The sequence below is a fragment of the Acipenser ruthenus genome, chromosome 43, assembly GCF_902713425.1.
Source record: "Acipenser ruthenus chromosome 43, fAciRut3.2 maternal haplotype, whole genome shotgun sequence".
Taxonomy (NCBI): Eukaryota; Metazoa; Chordata; class Actinopteri; order Acipenseriformes; family Acipenseridae; genus Acipenser; species Acipenser ruthenus.
In genome coordinates this window covers 3993100-4013660 of record NC_081231.1, presented here as the reverse complement: position 1 = coordinate 4013660, position 20561 = coordinate 3993100, and the positions used below count along the sequence as shown (strand labels likewise).

The 20561-nt window shown below is 41.5% G+C and overlaps 1 protein-coding gene across 1 annotated transcript in view; it reads right to left on the bottom strand.

The window, feature by feature from the left end:
* Positions 1-20561, bottom strand: part of LOC131709435 (hydroperoxide isomerase ALOXE3-like) — a 66450-nt gene that overhangs the window by 33125 nt on the left and 12764 nt on the right. The window contains exons 3-4 of the mRNA XM_059011972.1: positions 6936-7108; positions 3988-4131 (exon numbers count right to left, since the gene is read on the bottom strand). Of these exons, the coding sequence (XP_058867955.1) occupies positions 3988-4131; positions 6936-7108 (317 nt within the window). The remainder of the gene's footprint in view (positions 1-3987; positions 4132-6935; positions 7109-20561) is intronic.

The following is a 20561-nucleotide window of genomic DNA, read 5'->3' as shown; positions in this document are numbered from 1 at the left end:
GTGGGTGAGCGCGTTGCGCCTTATCTTGAGCTTCACCGGTCCTCCCTGCGCCCCACCCCCAGGGGACGCGACGGGAGAGACCGGCGGAGGGACCCTCGCGGGGACCGTCTGCACCCTGGATTTTGGGGGTGCAGACGGGCGCTCGGCGTACGCCGCTGAGCCAGATGGTCTCGTCCCCGCTCTGGGTCCCTCCTTTGAGGTCCGAGGCACGGTCTCAGGCCCGTCCTCTTCCCTCGAAGGAAGGGGATCCACCCTCTCGGGTCCTTCCCCTCCCTCCCCTAGAGAAAGGGGATACACCCTTTCGGGTCCTTCCCCTTCCCCCGCATCAGTCACCGGGACCACCTCGGGCGGTGTTTCCCCCCCGACGGACGCGCGAGGGCCGGAGCCCTCGTCGCCGCCGGAAAGGGAAGCCCGAGGCGGTTGTTGTTTCAGGGGCTCCTCCCGCGCCCCCTCGGTGACTGGAACCGGTCCCTCGGTGTTGGGTCGGGGACCGGTTTTTTGGCCCCGTTGCACTTCGGGGAGGGGATCTACCTCGAGGGCACCACCTTCTGCCCTCTCCGGTTCTTCCCCTCCCTTCCGCGCTCCGGAGACCAATGTAAGCGCGGGCTCCGTAGAGGCCGCCTCTGCCTCAGGGGGTGTTTTCTCCTCCCTCTCCGCGGCGGCACGAGGGCCGGAACCCCCGTCGCCGCAGGAGAGGGGAGCCTGAGGCAGATCTTGTTCTGGGAGGGGTGGTTCGTCCCCCCCCTCTCCGGCCCCTCGGCCGGGGTCGCCTGCATGGGCTCTGCATTGTCTGCGGAGCCCACGCCTGCCTCGGGAGCCCGAGGCAGCTCTTGTTCTGGGAGGGGTTGTATTTCCCCCCCCTCCGGCCCCTCGGCGGAGGTCGCCTTCATGGGCTCCACGTTATCTGCGGAGCCCACGCCTGCCTCGGGAGCTGTTTCCGCCGCCCCCTCCTCGGCAACACAGGTTTCAGGACCCGTGTCGCCTTTGGAGGAAGGCGGTGCCCGAGGCAGGTGTTCCATCGGGGGCCCCTCCTGCACCCCCTCGGCGACCTCCACTGCGGCCGGCCCCCCAATGGTAGAGTCGGGGCCGGCTTCCGAGGTCTCTTTAGTGACGGGGAGGGGATCTACCCGAAGGGCTCCATCTGCCCTCGCGGGTTCCTCCCTCCCCTTTGGCCTCTCGGTGGGGGCCTCTTCCATGGGCTCCGCCGCTTCTTCCGCGGAGCCTGGGACCGCCTCAGGGGATGGATCCGTCGCCCACTCTGCGGCATTACGAGGACCAGGGCCCTCATTGCCAGCAGAGGGGGGACGCCGAGGCGGTCGCTTTGGTTTTGGGGGGCCCTCTTTCGCCCCCCCGGGGACCCCCACCTCTTCCCCCTGAGGCTGCCGGAGGCTGTCCCCTGCCCTGCCACGGCGACGGGGAGCCCCCCTCCAGCAGCCCTTCTCTCCTCACCCTCTGGGGGGAGGAGGTGTTTGGTTTTTCGGGCGGCTTTGCCGCCCTGCCTCGCGGGGGGTGCCGTGGAGGGAGTCTCCTTATCAGGGACTCCCCCAGACCCACCGCCAGATGGTGCGGCGGTGGGCTTCGTCTCCCCCCGCTTGGCCTCCCCGGTGGACCTGGCCGCCACCTTCTTCTTGCGGCGGGCGACCACGGTCCACTCGGCGGCCTTCTCCCCCCGCGCGCTTTCAGGAGGCGCGGAGGGTCCGGCCACCTCGGGGGCTTTCTCTCCCTTTCCCCCCTCAGATGTTCCTGGGAGGGGGGCGGGTGCTTTTTTGCCCCCTTCTGCGGGCCTCTTTGAAGGCCCCGGGGGCGAGGTGGACTCGGAGGGGCACGGTGCTTGCGCGGGTGGCTTTGCGCTTTTCTGGAGCTTGGGGCCCCAGCTCCTTGCAGTGAAAGCACCGCACCTCCTCCGAGGAATAAAAGATGACATAATTGGTCCCCTCGAAGGGGACCACAAAACTGCCCTCCACTGTGTCCCTCCCCGCCAGGTGGATGGTCACCTGACGGCGGAAGGACAGGATGTGGCGGAGGGCTTGGTCTTTGCAGCCCAGGGGGAGGGGGTGGATCGCTGTTTTGATCTCCCCCAGGGCTTGCAAGTGGGGCCTGAGCAGGTCGTCCCTCAAAAAAGGTGGCACATTAGAAAGGACGACCCTTGTGCCCAGGCCCGCGAGCGGTTCGACGGGGATAAAAATCCCCGCCACCGCGAGACCCCTCTCGATCGCCGTATTCGCGGCGGCCTCCGATTTTAAAAAGAAGACGGCCTTGCCGTACATCTTGGAGGCCGCCACGATGGCCGATGGCCCCACCACCTTGGCCATGGCCTTGACAAATCCCTCGATCGAGAGGGAGTCCTTCAGGAGGCACCTGACCCCGTGCCTCCTGGTAATGTTCCTGAAAGGGGCTGCAGCCTCCCCTGCAGCCACCTTTGCCCATTGATTGGTGGGCTTTGCTGTCTGCCCACTCATTATTAAATTTTTATCAGTTGTTTTTATTTATTTATTCATTACAAAGCAAACAATAAATCAAAATAAAACAAACAGAATTGCACACCCCTGCACTCCAATAGTGCAGGGGCACACAGAACATAATTTTTTTTTTGGTTTTTTTTTGTAATAATAATTAAATAAACAAAAAAAAATAAAACAAACAAACAAAAATTATTTATTTATTTTTAAAACAACAAAAATAAAAATTCGCACACCACCCCTGCACTCCAATAATGCAGGGGCACACACACACACAAAAAGAAAAATAAAACAAAAAACACAATTTTTTTTTTTTTTAACAAACAAACGTTTTTATTTATTTATTTATTTATTTATTTATTTATTTATTTATTTATTTATTTATTTATTTTTTTAATAAATAAACAAATACAAATGTGCACACCCCTGCACTTCAATAGTGCAGGGGTAAAAGAAAAATTCAAAAATAAATCAAAGTTTAAAACTAAAAATAGTTTTAAACTTAAAAGAAAATCAAAAACTAAACTAAGGGCAAACAAAGGAGCACATGGCTTGTGCTCCCTGCCTGCCCTTCCCCCACTCTGCACAAGGCAGGAGCAGGGGATTAAAACAAAAGGATTTTTAAAACAAAAACTAAAACAGTGTAATTATTAAAAATGATTTTAAAATAAACAAAAGAAAGTGCTCTTTAATATAAAATTAAAAAGCAAAGAAAAGAAACTAGTTCAAATGAAATAAAAATTAAAAGAACAAACCAAACAAAGGAAAAAACAGGCCAAAATGGCTGCCCTCCTACACTTGCAAACAAAGCAAGTGTAGGAGAACCAAAGAAAAAAGAAATAAAATGTGTTTTTAAAACACTAAATAAAAGTTTTAATTACCAAAAAAGGTGTCCTGCTGCTTTAGAAATAAGATAAAATAAAAAAGATTTTGAAAATAAAAGTTGAAAACACTGTTTTTTAACCTTATAGCAGGAGCTCTCCTCACACACGTCTGCTCTCGTTCAAGGGTACAGCAGCAGTGTCCTCCACGGGGATTGAACCCACGACCCTCCGGTCAAGAGTCCAGAGCCCTAACCACTACTCCACACTGCTGCCCCAATGTGCTACACATTTATAAAGAAAATCATATTAGCAAGTTATTAGTTATACTAGTTTCAGCCAGTATGTGAATCGTGTTTCCACACTCTTTGCAGAAAGACTAAAAGCAAAAAATATTTTAAACCTTTATGTTTGCAACATAAAAAACCTAACCATTCTCTAGTTTTGTGGATATATTAGCATTGGTTTTCTAATTAACTAAAATCTATATTTCAATGCCTAGGCAGAACATCTCCAACTCCAAAAAATGCCCTTGTTTTGTCAATGTGACACACAAACGTAATATTAGTTTAACATATACAAGTTTGTGTAACGAGTGCTGAGCCTGGCATCAGCTATCCAATATGAAATACGTTTTGTATTCTTGAAGATAAATTAAATGTATAATGTTCAGTATTTCAGATTAACTACTAATGCATGTACGGTACCTGGATGGCAATGGGCTTCAGCTTGTTCTGGGTATCCTTGTACAGCAGACAGAGTGGAGCAGCAATATATTGCTTATGTCCATTGATCGTATTGGCTGGGATGTCATCCAGCAGCTGATAGTCCACCAGAAAGATATTGCCCTTCTGTAAAAACAAAATAAAAAAATATTGTATTTGTTGGTGCAGTGGACTATGTGTATTGCTCAGATCTGACCCTTTTTTTTTCGGCTACTCTCAGCTCCTATCGGTCTCACTCGGCCATTGAAAGGTTTTCTCAGCTTTTTTCCCCAGAGAAAAAATGACTAGAGATCTGTGCTTGACATCTTTCTGATGATGTTGGACAAGGTCCGACATCGGACCAGAAAGGGAAAATTGTAATGTCGGACCAGATAGGACCGCAAAGGGTTAAATAAATTCTCTCCTAAGCTCTCCCCTCTGCTATCTTCTGTATTTTTCTGAATCTTTTTTGTCAGTCCTTGCCACTGACTCTTTGCCAAGCTTCAACATCATTGTTATTAAAAAAAAAGAACAAGGACCCCCTTGATTGCAGCTCATACCATCCTATCTCCCTCCTTATTGTTGATATTAAGATTCTAGCAAAAGTGCTGGCCCATCACCTTGTCAGTTTTCCCTTCCATAATCTCCTTAGACCAGACAGGTTTTTACAAAACAGGCACTCTTTTAAATTCTCGGCACCTGCTTAATATTATTTATTCCCCGTCAACTTCACCCAACCCAGAACTTCTTGTCTCGTGTGATGCTGAGAAGGCCTTTGATCGTGCTCCAGAGGTTTTTGGCCGAAACTGTCTCCTGGAATAAGTTGCTTTACTCATCTCCTTTTGCCTCTGTCCATACTAACAACACTTCCGCCAAATATTTTCCACTCCATTGCGGCACAAGACAGGGCTGTCCTCTTTCACTCTTACTTTTTGCTATTTCACTTCATTACTGGAATCAAGAGACTTTGTGCATTGGTCCACATTACCTTTAATGCTTGCTGGCCATATTAACTCCATAAAGATGAACACGTACCTACAGTTTTATATCTCTTCCAACGTATTCTAGTGTTCATCCTCAAATCCTTTTTCAACTCACTTGATCAAAGTATCTCCTCTTTTATTTGGAACAAGAGGCCTTCTCGTATTGTTAGAATCTTCCAGCACAGACCAAAGCCTTTGGGAGGATTCACGCTGCCTAACTTTTAATTTTACTACTGGTCAGCTAACATTTGTAGTATTGCTTACTGGTTACACTGCTATCATCATTAGGCTGGCTCGGCATGGCTATGTATGGAAGCAGCTTCTTGTCAGTCTACATCTCTATCCACTCTGCTGTGCTCTTCCTTACCTCTTCTTCCTCTCAATTCAGTACTAACCCTCTAGTCACTCCGGATTTGGACGCAGTTTAGGTAGCACTTTGGCTTGCAACCTATCTCTATGATTTCCCCCATTGATGCCAATCACCTGTTCCCTCCTTCTCTGGGGGACCCCTGGCCTTTCATTTCTCTTTAAAACCTAAACATTGATGATAATTTTGCATCATTTGACCAGCTTTCCCAAAAATTTAATCTTCCCAGAACTCATTGTTTCCATTACCTACAGGTCCAGAAATTTGTCAGCAACAATGCACAATTTCCTCTGTTACCCCCCAAATCTCCTACTGACTCTATACTTGAGTGTAACCCAAACAACAAAGGCATGATTTCAAAAATATACCCCACTATTTTCCCCCAACAGTGCCCTTCACTTTGCCCAATTAAATTGTTGTGGGAAGCAGATTTAGTTTTCAATTTCTCAGATGAGAGATTGGGAACGAATCCTGTCTTGGATTCATTCATTTGTCTGTGCCAGACATGGAGTGATACAATTTAATTTTACATCGCATCCATTTATGTAAGACTAAATTGCCTGGATTTGTGACAGATGTAAGCAAGTGTCTGTCTTCCTTATACATATGTTTTGGTTACGTCGCAGGTTGGCTCCTTTCTGGACCTTCTTTTAAGCTTTTTCTCAAATTACTGAAACAAACATTGACCCTTTTCCACTTATCGCTCTTTTTGGTGTAGTGCCCAATGACATCCCTTTGACCATGTTGCAGTCAGATTCCCTGACCTTTGCAAGCTTGCTTTCCAGACATCTAATTCTGTTTAACTGGAAGCAAGTTGCCCCACCCTCTCATCCACTGGGTTAGGGATGTCATGCAATTCCTTAATCTTGAAAAAATGCAATTCACACTTTGGGGACACACAAAAAAATCTACATAGCATGGCAGCCCTGTTTAACATTATTTGAACAACTCCAGCTCTCACTCCCTCCTTGAGCCAGCTGAAGATCTGCTAAAAGCTTTCTTCCACCCACTCTTCTTTGCATCCACTGAATGTGACTCTGTTTTCCGTTACACTTTTTTCTCCTTTCCCACTTTTTCTCTTTCCTTTTCTTTCTCTATCTCCTCTCTATTTTACATCAATTGCAGTGTGCATTTAAGCTTCTTTAATATGTACATTTTTCCCAACTGTGAATTGCTTTCTATAAATTTACTTCTGTGGATAATATAAAATCAATAAACAAAGCTATATAAAAAAAATGTTTATTATTATTTTTTGAGAGGAAATAGAGCAATTTAAATTATAAAACAATTTATGTCTACAATACATCCAAACAAATATTATTTAAAAGAGATATTATGCAGTGTAGCTATTGCTTTTATCTTTTTTCAGTCTTACAATTACTTGCGCCTTGCAAGACTTTATCCATTTTTACTCTAAATGTCTCCTTCGTCAACCCTGCCCAATTCACAACAAAACATTATGGCAGCAATAAATAATTTAAAGGGATTTATCTGTGAGTCAAAACAATGTAGGCTGCCACACAGGCACTAAAATACTTAAAACTAGAGGATGCTTTTCATGAAAAAAGGCATACAGACTGATTAGGGTCTGCATTACTAACCTCCATTTCCTTCTGTAGTGAGCTGGATTTTTCCAGGAATCCAGAGACCATGGAATTGGTGACCGGGAAGTTTGAGGGGATCTGTTTGCACTTCTTGATCATTACAGGGTTGATGCCGTTCAGATACTGGTATCCAAAGAAGTCATCTTCCTTCCACTTTCTATGCACATACTCTGGATTGTAAACAAAGAGAACATCACAACACTGCATAACGTAGACTCATCTGGCACAAGAATTAAACTGAAAAATATATTTTGAAACCTTTGAGAATACATTTACTTTTTTACCCATTTACCACTGGAATAATCTAATCATGTATTTGATACTTCAAGCATCACCGTGCACTGCACTGGTCCCTTAATACTAGAACCACCAAAAGCTGTCATTTTGACGGCTTATTACAATACATGCTTTTATTGTTAATATAACCTACAATATGCTATTTTTTATATGTATACAAGCCAGTTTGTTATCTCTACCTCCGCTGAGTTTACAGCAGTATGTATTTGAATAGAATATTGCTCTTGAAGTCTAGATACAGTATGTGTTATTCATGACAGTCATCAATTCCTTCGTTCTGTAGAAGGGAAAGCAATGCCAGGTAACTAAATGCAATACAAATCAAACTTTTGATATCTGTGTCCAGTGTGAAACAGCAGTATGTGGTAAATGCACAGGACAAGTTGACAAGCCTTAAATCTGTGTGGATTGTGCGAATATGGGGGCTACTTTGAAGTATGTTTCCCTGAATGTGCATTCACGTTACACAATGGTAAATGAGTTATTTTTTATAAATAATGATTTCGATTTTACAATTGTGTATGTACATATAACTACTTTACACCTGTGTACACATTATTGTATTTTGAAATGTTTATTTTATTATAGTTTTTCATTTTTTGAAGTCATGCTATGCAGTAATGTGGAAAGAAAGCCATTTATGCTATTATTGTAAATAATTACTTACTTTTTACAATTTTGTATGTACATATACCAGTTTACACAATATTTTCTTTTCAAATGTTTATTTTATTATACCGTAGTTTTACATTTTTTGAAGTCATGCATTATATGTCCTAATTTTGAAAATAAAGCCTTTTATGTTTATTTTCTCATTTAACTATGGTGTTTCTGCAAATGTTATATATTATGAATATAGCTTTTGAGTTGTATCTGACTGCTGCCGGTGGTTCAGATGTTATATATTATGAATACAGCTTTTGAGTTGTATCTGACTGCTGCCGGTGGTTCAGATGTTATATATTATGAATACAGCTTTTGAGTTGTATCTGACTGCTGCCGGTGGTTCAGATGTTATATATTATGAATACAGCTTTTGAGTTGTATCTGACTGCTGCCGGTGGTTCAGATGTTATATATTATGAATACAGCTTTTGAGTTGTATCTGACTGCTGCCGGTGGTTCAGATGTTATATATTATGAATACAGCTTTTGAGTTGTATCTGACTGCTGCCGGTGGTTCAGATGTTATATTATGAATACAGCTTTTGAGTTGTATCTGACTGCTGCCGGTGGTTCAGATGTTATATATTATGAATACAGCTTTTGAGTTGTATCTGACTGCTGCCGGTGGTTCAGATGTTATATATTATGAATACAGCTTTTGAGTTGTATCTGACTGCTGCCGGTGGTTCAGATGTTATATATTATGAATACAGCTTTTGAGTTGTATCTGACTGCTGCCGGTGGTTCAGATGTTATATATTATGAATACAGCTTTTGAGTTGTATCTGACTGCTGCCGGTGGTTCAGATGTTATATATTATGAATACAGCTTTTGAGTTGTATCTGACTGCTGACGGTGGTTCAGATGTTATATATTATGAATACAGCTTTTGAGTTGTATCTGACTGCTGCCGGTGGTTCAGATGTTATATTATGAATACAGCTTTTGAGTTGTATCTGACTGCTGCCGGTGGTTCAGATGTTATATATTATGAATACAGCTTTTGAGTTGTATCTGACTGCTGCCGGTGGTTCAGATGTTATATATTATGAATACAGCTTTTGAGTTGTATCTGACTGCTGCCGGTGGTTCAGATGTTATATATTATGAATACAGCTTTTGAGTTGTATCTGACTGCTGACGGTGGTTCAGATGTTATATATTATGAATACAGCTTTTGAGTTGTATCTGACTGCTGCCGGTGGTTCAGATGTTATATATTATGAATACAGCTTTTGAGTTGTATCTGACTGCTGCCGGTGGTTCAGATGTTATATATTATGAATACAGCTTTTGAGTTGTATCTGACTGCTGCCGGTGGTTCAGATGTTATATATTATGAATACAGCTTTTGAGTTGTATCTGACTGCTGCCGGTGGTTCAGATGTTATATATTATGAATACAGCTTTTGAGTTGTATCTGACTGCTGACGGTGGTTCAGATGTTATATATTATGAATACAGCTTTTGAGTTGTATCTGACTGCTGACGGTGGTTCAGATGTTATATATTATGAATACAGCTTTTGAGTTGTATCTGACTGCTGCCGGTGGTTCAGATGTTATATATTATGAATACAGCTTTTGAGTTGTATCTGACTGCTGACGGTGGTTCAGATGTTATATATTATGAATACAGCTTTTGAGTTGTATCTGACTGCTGCCGGTGGTTCAGATGTTATATATTATGAATACAGCTTTTGAGTTGTATCTGACTGCTGCCGGTGGTTCAGATGTTATATATTATGAATACAGCTTTTGAGTTGTATCTGACTGCTGCCGGTGGTTCAGATGTTATATATTATGAATACAGCTTTTGAGTTGTATCTGACTGCTGCCGGTGGTTCAGATGTTATATATTATGAATACAGCTTTTGAGTTGTATCTGACTGCTGACGGTGGTTCAGATGTTATATATTATGAATACAGCTTTTGAGTTGTATCTGACTGCTGCCGGTGGTTCAGATGTTATATATTATGAATACAGCTTTTGAGTTGTATCTGACTGCTGCCGGTGGTTCAGATGTTATATATTATGAATACAGCTTTTGAGTTGTATCTGACTGCTGCCGGTGGTTCAGATGTTATATATTATGAATACAGCTTTTGAGTTGTATCTGACTGCTGCCGGTGGTTCAGATGTTATATATTATGAATACAGCTTTTGAGTTGTATCTGACTGCTGACGGTGGTTCAGATGTTATATATTATGAATACAGCTTTTGAGTTGTATCTGACTGCTGACGGTGGTTCAGATGTTATATATTATGAATACAGCTTTTGAGTTGTATCTGACTGCTGACGGTGGTTCAGATGTTATATATTATGAATACAGCTTTTGAGTTGTATCTGACTGCTGCCGGTGGTTCAGATGTTATATATTATGAATACAGCTTTTGAGTTGTATCTGACTGCTGCCGGTGGTTCAGATGTTATATTATGAATACAGCTTTTGAGTTGTATCTGACTGCTGCCGGTGGTTCAGATGTTATATATTATGAATACAGCTTTTGAGTTGTATCTGACTGCTGCCGGTGGTTCAGATGTTATATATTATGAATACAGCTTTTGAGTTGTATCTGACTGCTGCCGGTGGTTCAGATGTTATATATTATGAATACAGCTTTTGAGTTGTATCTGACTGCTGCCGGTGGTTCAGATGTTATATATTATGAATACAGCTTTTGAGTTGTATCTGACTGCTGACGGTGGTTCAGATGTTATATATTATGAATACAGCTTTTGAGTTGTATCTGACTGCTGACGGTGGTTCAGATGTTATATATTATGAATACAGCTTTTGAGTTGTATCTGACTGCTGACGGTGGTTCAGATGTTATATATTATGAATACAGCTTTTGAGTTGTATCTGACTGCTGCCGGTGGTTCAGATGTTATATATTATGAATACAGCTTTTGAGTTGTATCTGACTGCTGCCGGTGGTTCAGATGTTATATTATGAATACAGCTTTTGAGTTGTATCTGACTGCTGCCGGTGGTTCAGATGTTATATATTATGAATACAGCTTTTGAGTTGTATCTGACTGCTGCCGGTGGTTCAGATGTTATATATTATGAATACAGCTTTTGAGTTGTATCTGACTGCTGCCGGTGGTTCAGATGTTATATATTATGAATACAGCTTTTGAGTTGTATCTGACTGCTGCCGGTGGTTCAGATGTTATATATTATGAATACAGCTTTTGAGTTGTATCTGACTGCTGCCGGTGGTTCAGATGTTATATATTATGAATACAGCTTTTGAGTTGTATCTGACTGCTGACGGTGGTTCAGATGTTATATATTATGAATACAGCTTTTGAGTTGTATCTGACTGCTGCCGGTGGTTCAGATGTTATATATTATGAATACAGCTTTTGAGTTGTATCTGACTGCTGCCGGTGGTTCAGATGTTATATTATGAATACAGCTTTTGAGTTGTATCTGACTGCTGCCGGTGGTTCAGATGTTATATATTATGAATACAGCTTTTGAGTTGTATCTGACTGCTGCCGGTGGTTCAGATGTTATATATTATGAATACAGCTTTTGAGTTGTATCTGACTGCTGCCGGTGGTTCAGATGTTATATATTATGAATACAGCTTTTGAGTTGTATCTGACTGCTGCCGGTGGTTCAGATGTTATATATTATGAATACAGCTTTTGAGTTGTATCTGACTGCTGCCGGTGGTTCAGATGTTATATATTATGAATACAGCTTTTGAGTTGTATCTGACTGCTGCCGGTGGTTCAGATGTTATATATTATGAATACAGCTTTTGAGTTGTATCTGACTGCTGACGGTGGTTCAGATGTTATATATTATGAATACAGCTTTTGAGTTGTATCTGACTGCTGCCGGTGGTTCAGATGTTATATATTATGAATACAGCTTTTGAGTTGTATCTGACTGCTGCCGGTGGTTCAGATGTTATATTATGAATACAGCTTTTGAGTTGTATCTGACTGCTGCCGGTGGTTCAGATGTTATATATTATGAATACAGCTTTTGAGTTGTATCTGACTGCTGCCGGTGGTTCAGATGTTATATATTATGAATACAGCTTTTGAGTTGTATCTGACTGCTGCCGGTGGTTCAGATGTTATATATTATGAATACAGCTTTTGAGTTGTATCTGACTGCTGCCGGTGGTTCAGATGTTATATATTATGAATACAGCTTTTGAGTTGTATCTGACTGCTGCCGGTGGTTCAGATGTTATATATTATGAATACAGCTTTTGAGTTGTATCTGACTGCTGCCGGTGGTTCAGATGTTATATATTATGAATACAGCTTTTGAGTTGTATCTGACTGCTGCCGGTGGTTCAGATGTTATATATTATGAATACAGCTTTTGAGTTGTATCTGACTGCTGCCGGTGGTTCAGATGTTATATATTATGAATACAGCTTTTGAGTTGTATCTGACTGCTGACGGTGGTTCAGATGTTATATATTATGAATACAGCTTTTGAGTTGTATCTGACTGCTGCCGGTGGTTCAGATGTTATATATTATGAATACAGCTTTTGAGTTGTATCTGACTGCTGCCGGTGGTTCAGATGTTATATATTATGAATACAGCTTTTGAGTTGTATCTGACTGCTGCCGGTGGTTCAGATGTTATATATTATGAATATAGCTTTTGAGTTGTATCTGACTGCTGACGGTGGTTCTAGGCAGTAGCATAAACCCGGCGGTTCTGGTGTTAAAACCTTTTCAACTGAAGCAAAGCATAATTGAGCTATACAAACTAATCTGTGTGAATGGTTAATTTATTAAAATTGTATTCATCTATTACAAATGATTCAGCCTAGGATAGATCCATCTCACAAATCACTACAATTAAGTTTTGGGTTAGGAATAGTATTGTCGTGTTACACTGAAATGTTTGTGGTGGTATGGTGTATGTATCGGTTTTCCATTTGACTGCCACTGAATGTTCCAGGTACATCCTACTGATAGTGATGCAAAGCCATTGGATTTCTACTCTCCTTTAACACTGAATGTACCAGGTACATCCTACTGATAGTGATGCAAAGCCATTGGATTTCTACTCTCCTTTAACACTGAATGTACCAGGTACATCCTACTGATAGTGATGCAAAGCCATTGGATTTCTACTCTCCTTTAACACTGAATGTACCAGGTACATCCTACTGATAGTGATGCAAAGCCATTGGATTTCTACTCTCCTTTAACACTGAATGTACCAGGTACATCCTACTGATAGTGATGCAAAGCCATTGGATTTCTACTCTCCTTTAACACTGAATGTACCAGGTACATCCTACTGATAGTGATGCAAAGCCATTGGATTTCTACTCTCCTTTAACACTGAATGTACCAGGTACATCCTACTGATAGTGATGCAAAGCCATTGGATTTCTACTCTCCTTTAACACTGAATGTACCAGGTACATCCTACTGATAGTGATGCAAAGCCATTGGATTTCTACTCTCCTTTAACACTGAATGTACCAGGTACATCCTACTGATAGTGATGCAAAGCCATTGGATTTCTACTCTCCTTTAACACTGAATGTACCAGGTACATCCTACTGATAGTGATGCAAAGCCATTGGATTTCTACTCTCCTTTCATGATTTGATTTGGATTGACCTGCATTGTTTTAGTTACCTTGTAAAGGGACTGCTAGTATGTCATAGAGCAGGTGATTGGCCTGTGTGCTGCTCTTAATGGTTTACTCTTCTACTGTGTCACCAACACACACTATGTAGCACTGCATCACTTCTCTAATTACACTAAGCTTAGCTACTGTCTTCTGATCTGAATCTAACACCAGCCGACTTGTAGTTAGCGATATTGTTTTAATTTTAATAAACTTATGTATCACAAATATTGTGCTCAGTTCTGGTCACCTCATTACAAAAAGGATATTGCTGCTCTAGAAAGAGTGCAAAGAAGAGCGACCAGAATTATCCCGGGTTTAAAAGGCATGTCGTATGCAGACAGGCTAAAAGAATTGAATCTATTCAGTCTTGAACAAAGAAGACTACGCGGCGATCTGATTCAAACATTCAAAATCCTGAAAGGTATAGACAATGTCAACCCGGGGGACTTATTTGACTTGAAAAAAGAAAAAAGGACCAGGGGTCATAAATGGAGATTAGATAAAGGGGCATTCAGAACAGAAAATAGGAGGCACTTTTTTACACAGAGAATTGTGAGGGTCTGGAACCAACTCCAGAGTAATGTTGTTGAAGCTGACACCCTGGGATCCTTCAAGAAGCTGCTTGATGAGCTCTGGGATCAATAAGCTACTAACAACCAAACGAGCAAGATGGGCTGAATGGCCTCCTCTCGTTTGTAAACTTTCTTATGTTCTTATGTTCTTAAAACTATTGTCATATTGTAATATGACTTTCTACAATTAAAAAAAACTAAACTGGGCCCTGTAGTCAAAATAATTGAGCCTAATGGTGCCTGTTACCCATTTAAAAATGAAGCACAGTTTTCCAATTGCTATATTCAATCAAGTCCAACAACTTAATTTCCTCTGTACACAATTTGAGTACCGTTCCCAGAGCTAAGTGTCCCAACAGCTATGTTCAAAGCAAAATCTGTTTGTTTTCTTGCCTTTCTTTTTCTTCCAGGAGGTAGATAGGCAGGAACCATGTTTAAATCTGGGCAAATCAGTTAAAGGGCCAGACCCATTATTGCTGCTTTTGTCCTGATTTTTTAGTATCCATTTTAAATTATTAACAGAACAGTTAATTGAGAAAGTTTACCTGAGATGTATATTGAATAAGGGGGAGTGAAAACAATCATTCCATACTTTTTTCAGCCTAAGATTCTAATTCAGTGTCAGGATCATAACTGCTTGTTTGAATATAGGTGATGTGGTGATTACGATTATTTGGCTGCTGGTCCCACCTCTCAAGGGGAGAAGAAGCAGCCACCTACAGATCAGCGGGGTGGACCGTGACAAAGCCATGTCCTTCCCCCAAAGCTGGAGGACCAGCAGATCTGCCAACTCTTTAAGTGAAGGAATAAGTGAGTAGAAAAATAGACCCAAACCGCCTCCAAAAAGTTTGTCATAGCTAATTGCGCGGAAGCAATATCTTCTGGAGCCATTTTCTTAAAGTGTTGGAACTGAAAACAAGACAAGGCTACAGCTAGATTGTAAGTTTTACGAAAAGGTATATTTTTAAAAGGACCAATTAAAAATGTATTTTTCCAGCAGTAAATCAACTATTTCTGATTACTGAAGAGCGGACTGTAACTTAGCACAGATGTGGAAAACTGAAGGAAGGACAACTGGACCTGTGCTGAAGCCCTCAGTCAAGCCATTAGGAAGGAAAGAAACAAACTTTTGATTGTGGTGGTTGAACAGTTCTTTCCCCAAATGGGCGTGGATAAATGTTTTAATAGACATTTTGAAGGGCAAAGTGGAGATTTTTGCATGACGAATTCCTGCAAGTGCTGTCATTAAAATTGTTCCAGATTTGTTTACCTCCCGAGTACAGGATCGAATGTCCCCTAACATCTTGGCAGTTGGTGAAGAAAACTAGAGGATTAGAGGGATCTGAGATGGTTGGAGCAGTGTGTAAGGAGATCGAGGGCACAGCAATGTGGGGTGGCCAGAACAACCCCAAACAGCACAGGTGGTAGCACGGACGCCTACAAAGTGTAGGTTAAATAGGTCATGGTCTATGGATTCCCAGTAAATGTGTTGGTTGCTCTGGGTCAGGAATGCAGCAGCTTTGGAGGGGAAAGAGCAATGGTAATGGTAAGAAACAGAATCACTGTACTGTAAAGAAAAATCTAGGATAATATAAGGACATATAATCATTGAATTCACATCTTATGTCCGGATACGCGTCACAGATGGTATCTTGTATATTATTATTTTTATTATTTATTTGCCGATGCCCTTTACAGGGGCGACTTACAATTGTTACAAGATATCACATTATTTTTACATACATTTACCCATTTATACAGTTGGGTTTTTACTGGAGCAATCTAGGTAAAGTACCTTGCTCAAGGGTACAGAAGCAGTGTCCCCCACCGGGGATTGAACCCATGACCTTCCGGTCAAGAGTCCAGAGCCCTAACCACTTCTCCCATCATATTAACATCTAAAACTCAGTAGAAAATAAACTAGGTTTTTCTGTTAAAACCTAGTTTAGTAACAAAATGTCTAATTAGAAGCTTAGGTTGAAATTATTGAGAGATTATTGAATGATTGCTCTGTTATTACATCACCTCCCCGTATGCTTTATAAATCTCAGGTTAACTCACCTGGCTGTTGCTGTCCCAATTCCAGTTGTAACCCTATAATTGCATTGCCGATTTAAAACAATATGTCTGAATTAAATATGGAGTTAGACAAAGATTAATCCCAACAACAGGTAATAAACAGCATTTTTTAGCATTTGATCAATCAATTTCTGCTCGAACAGAATTTCTGCTGTTGACTCCTCCAGTCAAATTAATACATTGATGCCTCTGTGCCTCTGCCTTTAACCTCATAACTCCATTCACGGTAAAGCCTTCATCGACGGGTACTATCGCGTAATTACACACCGTAGATCCTTCATCGATGGACAGTATCGCGTAATTACACACCGTAGATTCTTCAGATGGGCACTATCACGTAATTACACACCATAGATTCTTCATCGACGGGCACTATCGCGTAATTACACACCGTAGATCCTTCAACAACGGGCACTATCACGTAATTACACACCGTAGATCCTTTGACGGGCACTATCGCGTAATTACACACCGTAGACCCTTCATCGACGGGCACTATCGTGTAATTACACACTGTATATCTTTCTTCGACGGGCACTATCGTGTAATTACACGCCGTAGATCGTTCATCGACAGCACTATCACATAATTACACACCGTAGATCCTTCGATGGGCACTATTGTGTAATTACATACCATAGATCACCATCAGTAACAGAGTCTTGAGAGATTGCAAGTTTGCCACTTGGGCATATAACATGCCCCACAAAACACAACAATGATTCAACACCATCATCTCTAAGGCTACACTAAAGTACTCTTATCCTGTATTCTAGTTCAGTTTCTGAGCATCTATATTTAAAAAAAATTCACTGACCCTTCCCGCACCCTCCCCCTGTGCTGCTTCGCTTGCTTAACCAAAAAAATGGGCCATTTGTTTTTGCTGATTTTACATTCTTGGCGCTCAAATAAGCAATTTGGACAGTTTTAAAAAAAGGGCTTTATTTTGAAAAATACACACGTTTTTACTGTTATTGTGAAAAATGGAAATATATTATTTCAATAGAACTTAAATAACAAAATAACAATTTGTCTACAATTGTAGCATTACAACAATACAAATCACAGCATAATATAATTCAAACCTTTGGTGGGGGTTTATTTCTGTGTGTTTGAGTTTGCTGTGATGTTGTTTATCTTGTTTGCTATTAGCAGTTAGTTGAATTGACATCTTGTGGTTCATTTAGCCACTTTGTTGTGGTTTGTGTATTGCTACTTATTGTGATTTATGATTGTATTGCAAAGGTCTGTAGTGGGTGTGTCTGCCCCTTCTTTTACCCATTGCACATAGAATTATTAACTTAACTTAATTAGTCTGTTCTATTGGTATGGTTTTAAGATGGCTAATTGCCCTGTTTTAATTAATTGTGTATTAATAAACCATTTGCCCTGAGTTGCTGGTCCTGGTGTCTTTGTGACGTGACTTCACACACTCCTTTATACTAAAAATATATGAATAACTACGGGTCCCCTGGTTAAACACAGGTGGTGTCAGCAGCAGCACCTTATTATATCATTAATCCATGCTGTGAACAAGAAGGGTCATTACAATCCCAACACTATATAATAATAATAATATAAATAATAATTAGAGTTGTCAGCAACTATAAGGCTTCCAAGGTACTAGCAAAGCATTAGAATATGTGTTCCATAGTAAAAATGGCCCTTTCTGCACTATCTAATGAGTAACAATCCATTTGACCATTAGGAAAGGTCAGAGGTCACAGGCAAACATGGGTTGCTATAAGCAGGCCCACCGAGAGGGCGGGGAGGACGGGGAAATTTCCCCGGGGCCCAATGCCTCGAAGGGGGCCCTGATGAAGGGGGAACTTTTTTTTTAATATATATAAAATACTTTAAAACAGCTAGCCCTGCACAAGACCCTTTGCGTTCCCACCACATTAAAAAAAAAAACTCCCGTACTGCACACCGAGCTGATGTACTTCTGTTGTATAATGATTGTGTATCCAGGCGCTGTCAAACACTTCCTTTCACACAATGATGTGAACTTTCGCATTTCATATTTTACTACACCAAAAAGCTGAAAAAGGCATAGCAATTTTATGTATTTTTTTTAAAGACTTTTAAAAACTTTAAAAGAACCATAAGTTGCACAATATATACCACAGTATGAATTATTCTATTATTAAGATCTATAATTTGCTCAAAACAACGTGATGCAGCAGTTTTTTAGAAAATTTGTATTGTGTAAAATAAATAAAGTACTTTCTTCAGCTGGTGGTAAACACAATTAGAGAATTATCCGTTCTATCGCTTAAAATACAAATATATTTACCAATACAGGCTATTAGTTAAGAACAGAGATTTCGGTATGGGATAAAAAAAATAGTGTACACCATTAAAATGTAGTTTATGCTAAAAACGTATGTTATTTAATGTTAAGTAAGCTTCCGATTAATGACTATTACATGTGGAGTTTGTACAAAAAAAAAAATTATTCACTTACCTAAAAAATAACTTAAACACAACTACTTTGAGAAACAGTAGATTTTAATTGAGATATTACAACTTCTAGGTGTCATTGACAGTTTCCTTCAAACTCATTATCAAAATACTGTATCGGTTGAAATGATCTTCCTCAGACACTGCTAAGACTGCAAGCATAATTGTTTGGTTTAGAAGCTTGGTTTAGACTACAGTATACTACAAAGTCAGATGAATGTAATACCATGGGGGGGGGGCAGCGGGACATACCAATCCTTCCCCGGGGTCCATGACGGCTCTCGGCGACCCTGGCTATAAGTGTTCCATAGTAACTATGGCCCTATGTGCACTCTATAAGGAGTTATAATCAAGTTTTGCATTTGGGTAGGGCTCCCAAGTGGCGCATTCAGTAAAGGCGCTCCACGTGGAGTGCAGGATGTGCCCTATAGTCTGGATGTCGCGAGTTCGAGTCCAGGCTATTCCTTTCCCGACTGAGGACGGGAGCTTCCAGGGGGCGGCGCTGAATTGGCCGCGCGCCGTCCGGGGGGGAGGGAGGGTTAGGTCGGCCAGGGTGTCCTCGGATCACCGCGCACCAGCGACCCCTGTAGTCTGGCCGGGCGCCTGCGGGCTTGCCTGTAAGCTGCCCGAGAGCTGCGTTGTCCTCCGACGCTGTAGCTCTTGGGTGGTTGCATGGTGAGTCCACATTGTGAAAAAAAGCGGTCGGCTGACGGCACACGCTTCGGAGGACAGTGTGTGTTCATCTTCGCCCCCCTGAGTCAGCGCAGGAGTGGTAGCGGTAAGCTGAGCATAATAAAATAATTGGCCATTCCAAATTGGGGAGAAAATAATAAAAATAATTGGCAACGACTAAATTAAAAAAAAAAAAGTTTTGCATTTGCACTTTAGGAGAGGTCAGAGGTCACTGGCATGGACATATTTTCATAGAGCATGTATGGCTTACTATATGTCTTACACAGTAACCATGACTCTATCTGCACTCTCTACAGAGTTATAAGCAACATTGGTCCATGTTGGCCATCTTGGATTGAAGAAAACTCACCATTTTAATAACTTTTGATGCTCTCATGTTTAAGATCCCTGGAAAATTTCAGCTCAATCGGTCCAGCGGTTCTGGAGGAGTTGCATTTTAAAGCTAAAATGTAGAATTCCAAAATGGCTATGTGCCACGTCACGTGATATGTGTAATTGCACACCCCTCCTCAACATATGTGAGAAGTTTAAGGGCAATAGCAGCAATAGTTTTTGTTGTTTTAGTGCCTTCAAAATGAGTTACCAAAAATACAAAATTTAATATGGCTGCCAAACCATGTGACCTATTCGCTCCATTTTTTTTCAGGGTCAACTAGCCATAGTCATGTACCACCATACTTTCTTATTATTTGTTTATTTAACAGACGTCTTTATCCAAGGCGACTCACAGAGACTAGGGTGTGTGAACTATGCATCAGCTGCAGAGTCACTTACAAATACGTCTCACCCGAAAGACGGAGCACAAGGAGGTGAAGTGACTTGCTCAGGGTCACACAGTGAGTCTGTGGCTGAGGTGGGATTTGAACCGGGGACCTCCTGGTTATAAGCCCTTTTTTAACCACTGGACCACACAGCCTCCTGTGCTAATCGTACCAAACTGTGAGTGATTTTGTGCAACAGTTTTCATTTTATGGGCTGTTAAAGTCCTTGGCAGACGATAAGAAATAACAATAGTGATAATCTCATCATAAGAGAGGTCAAAGATCACGGGCAATGACTGTTTTTGATAGAACACATATGGGTTCCTATATGTGTTCCATTGTAACAGTGGTCCTATCTGCATTCTATAAGGAGTTATCGACTACTTTCACTTTTGACCTCTGATATCCTAAACATGGCCACCATTGACGAAAACTAAATAACTAAGTGATAA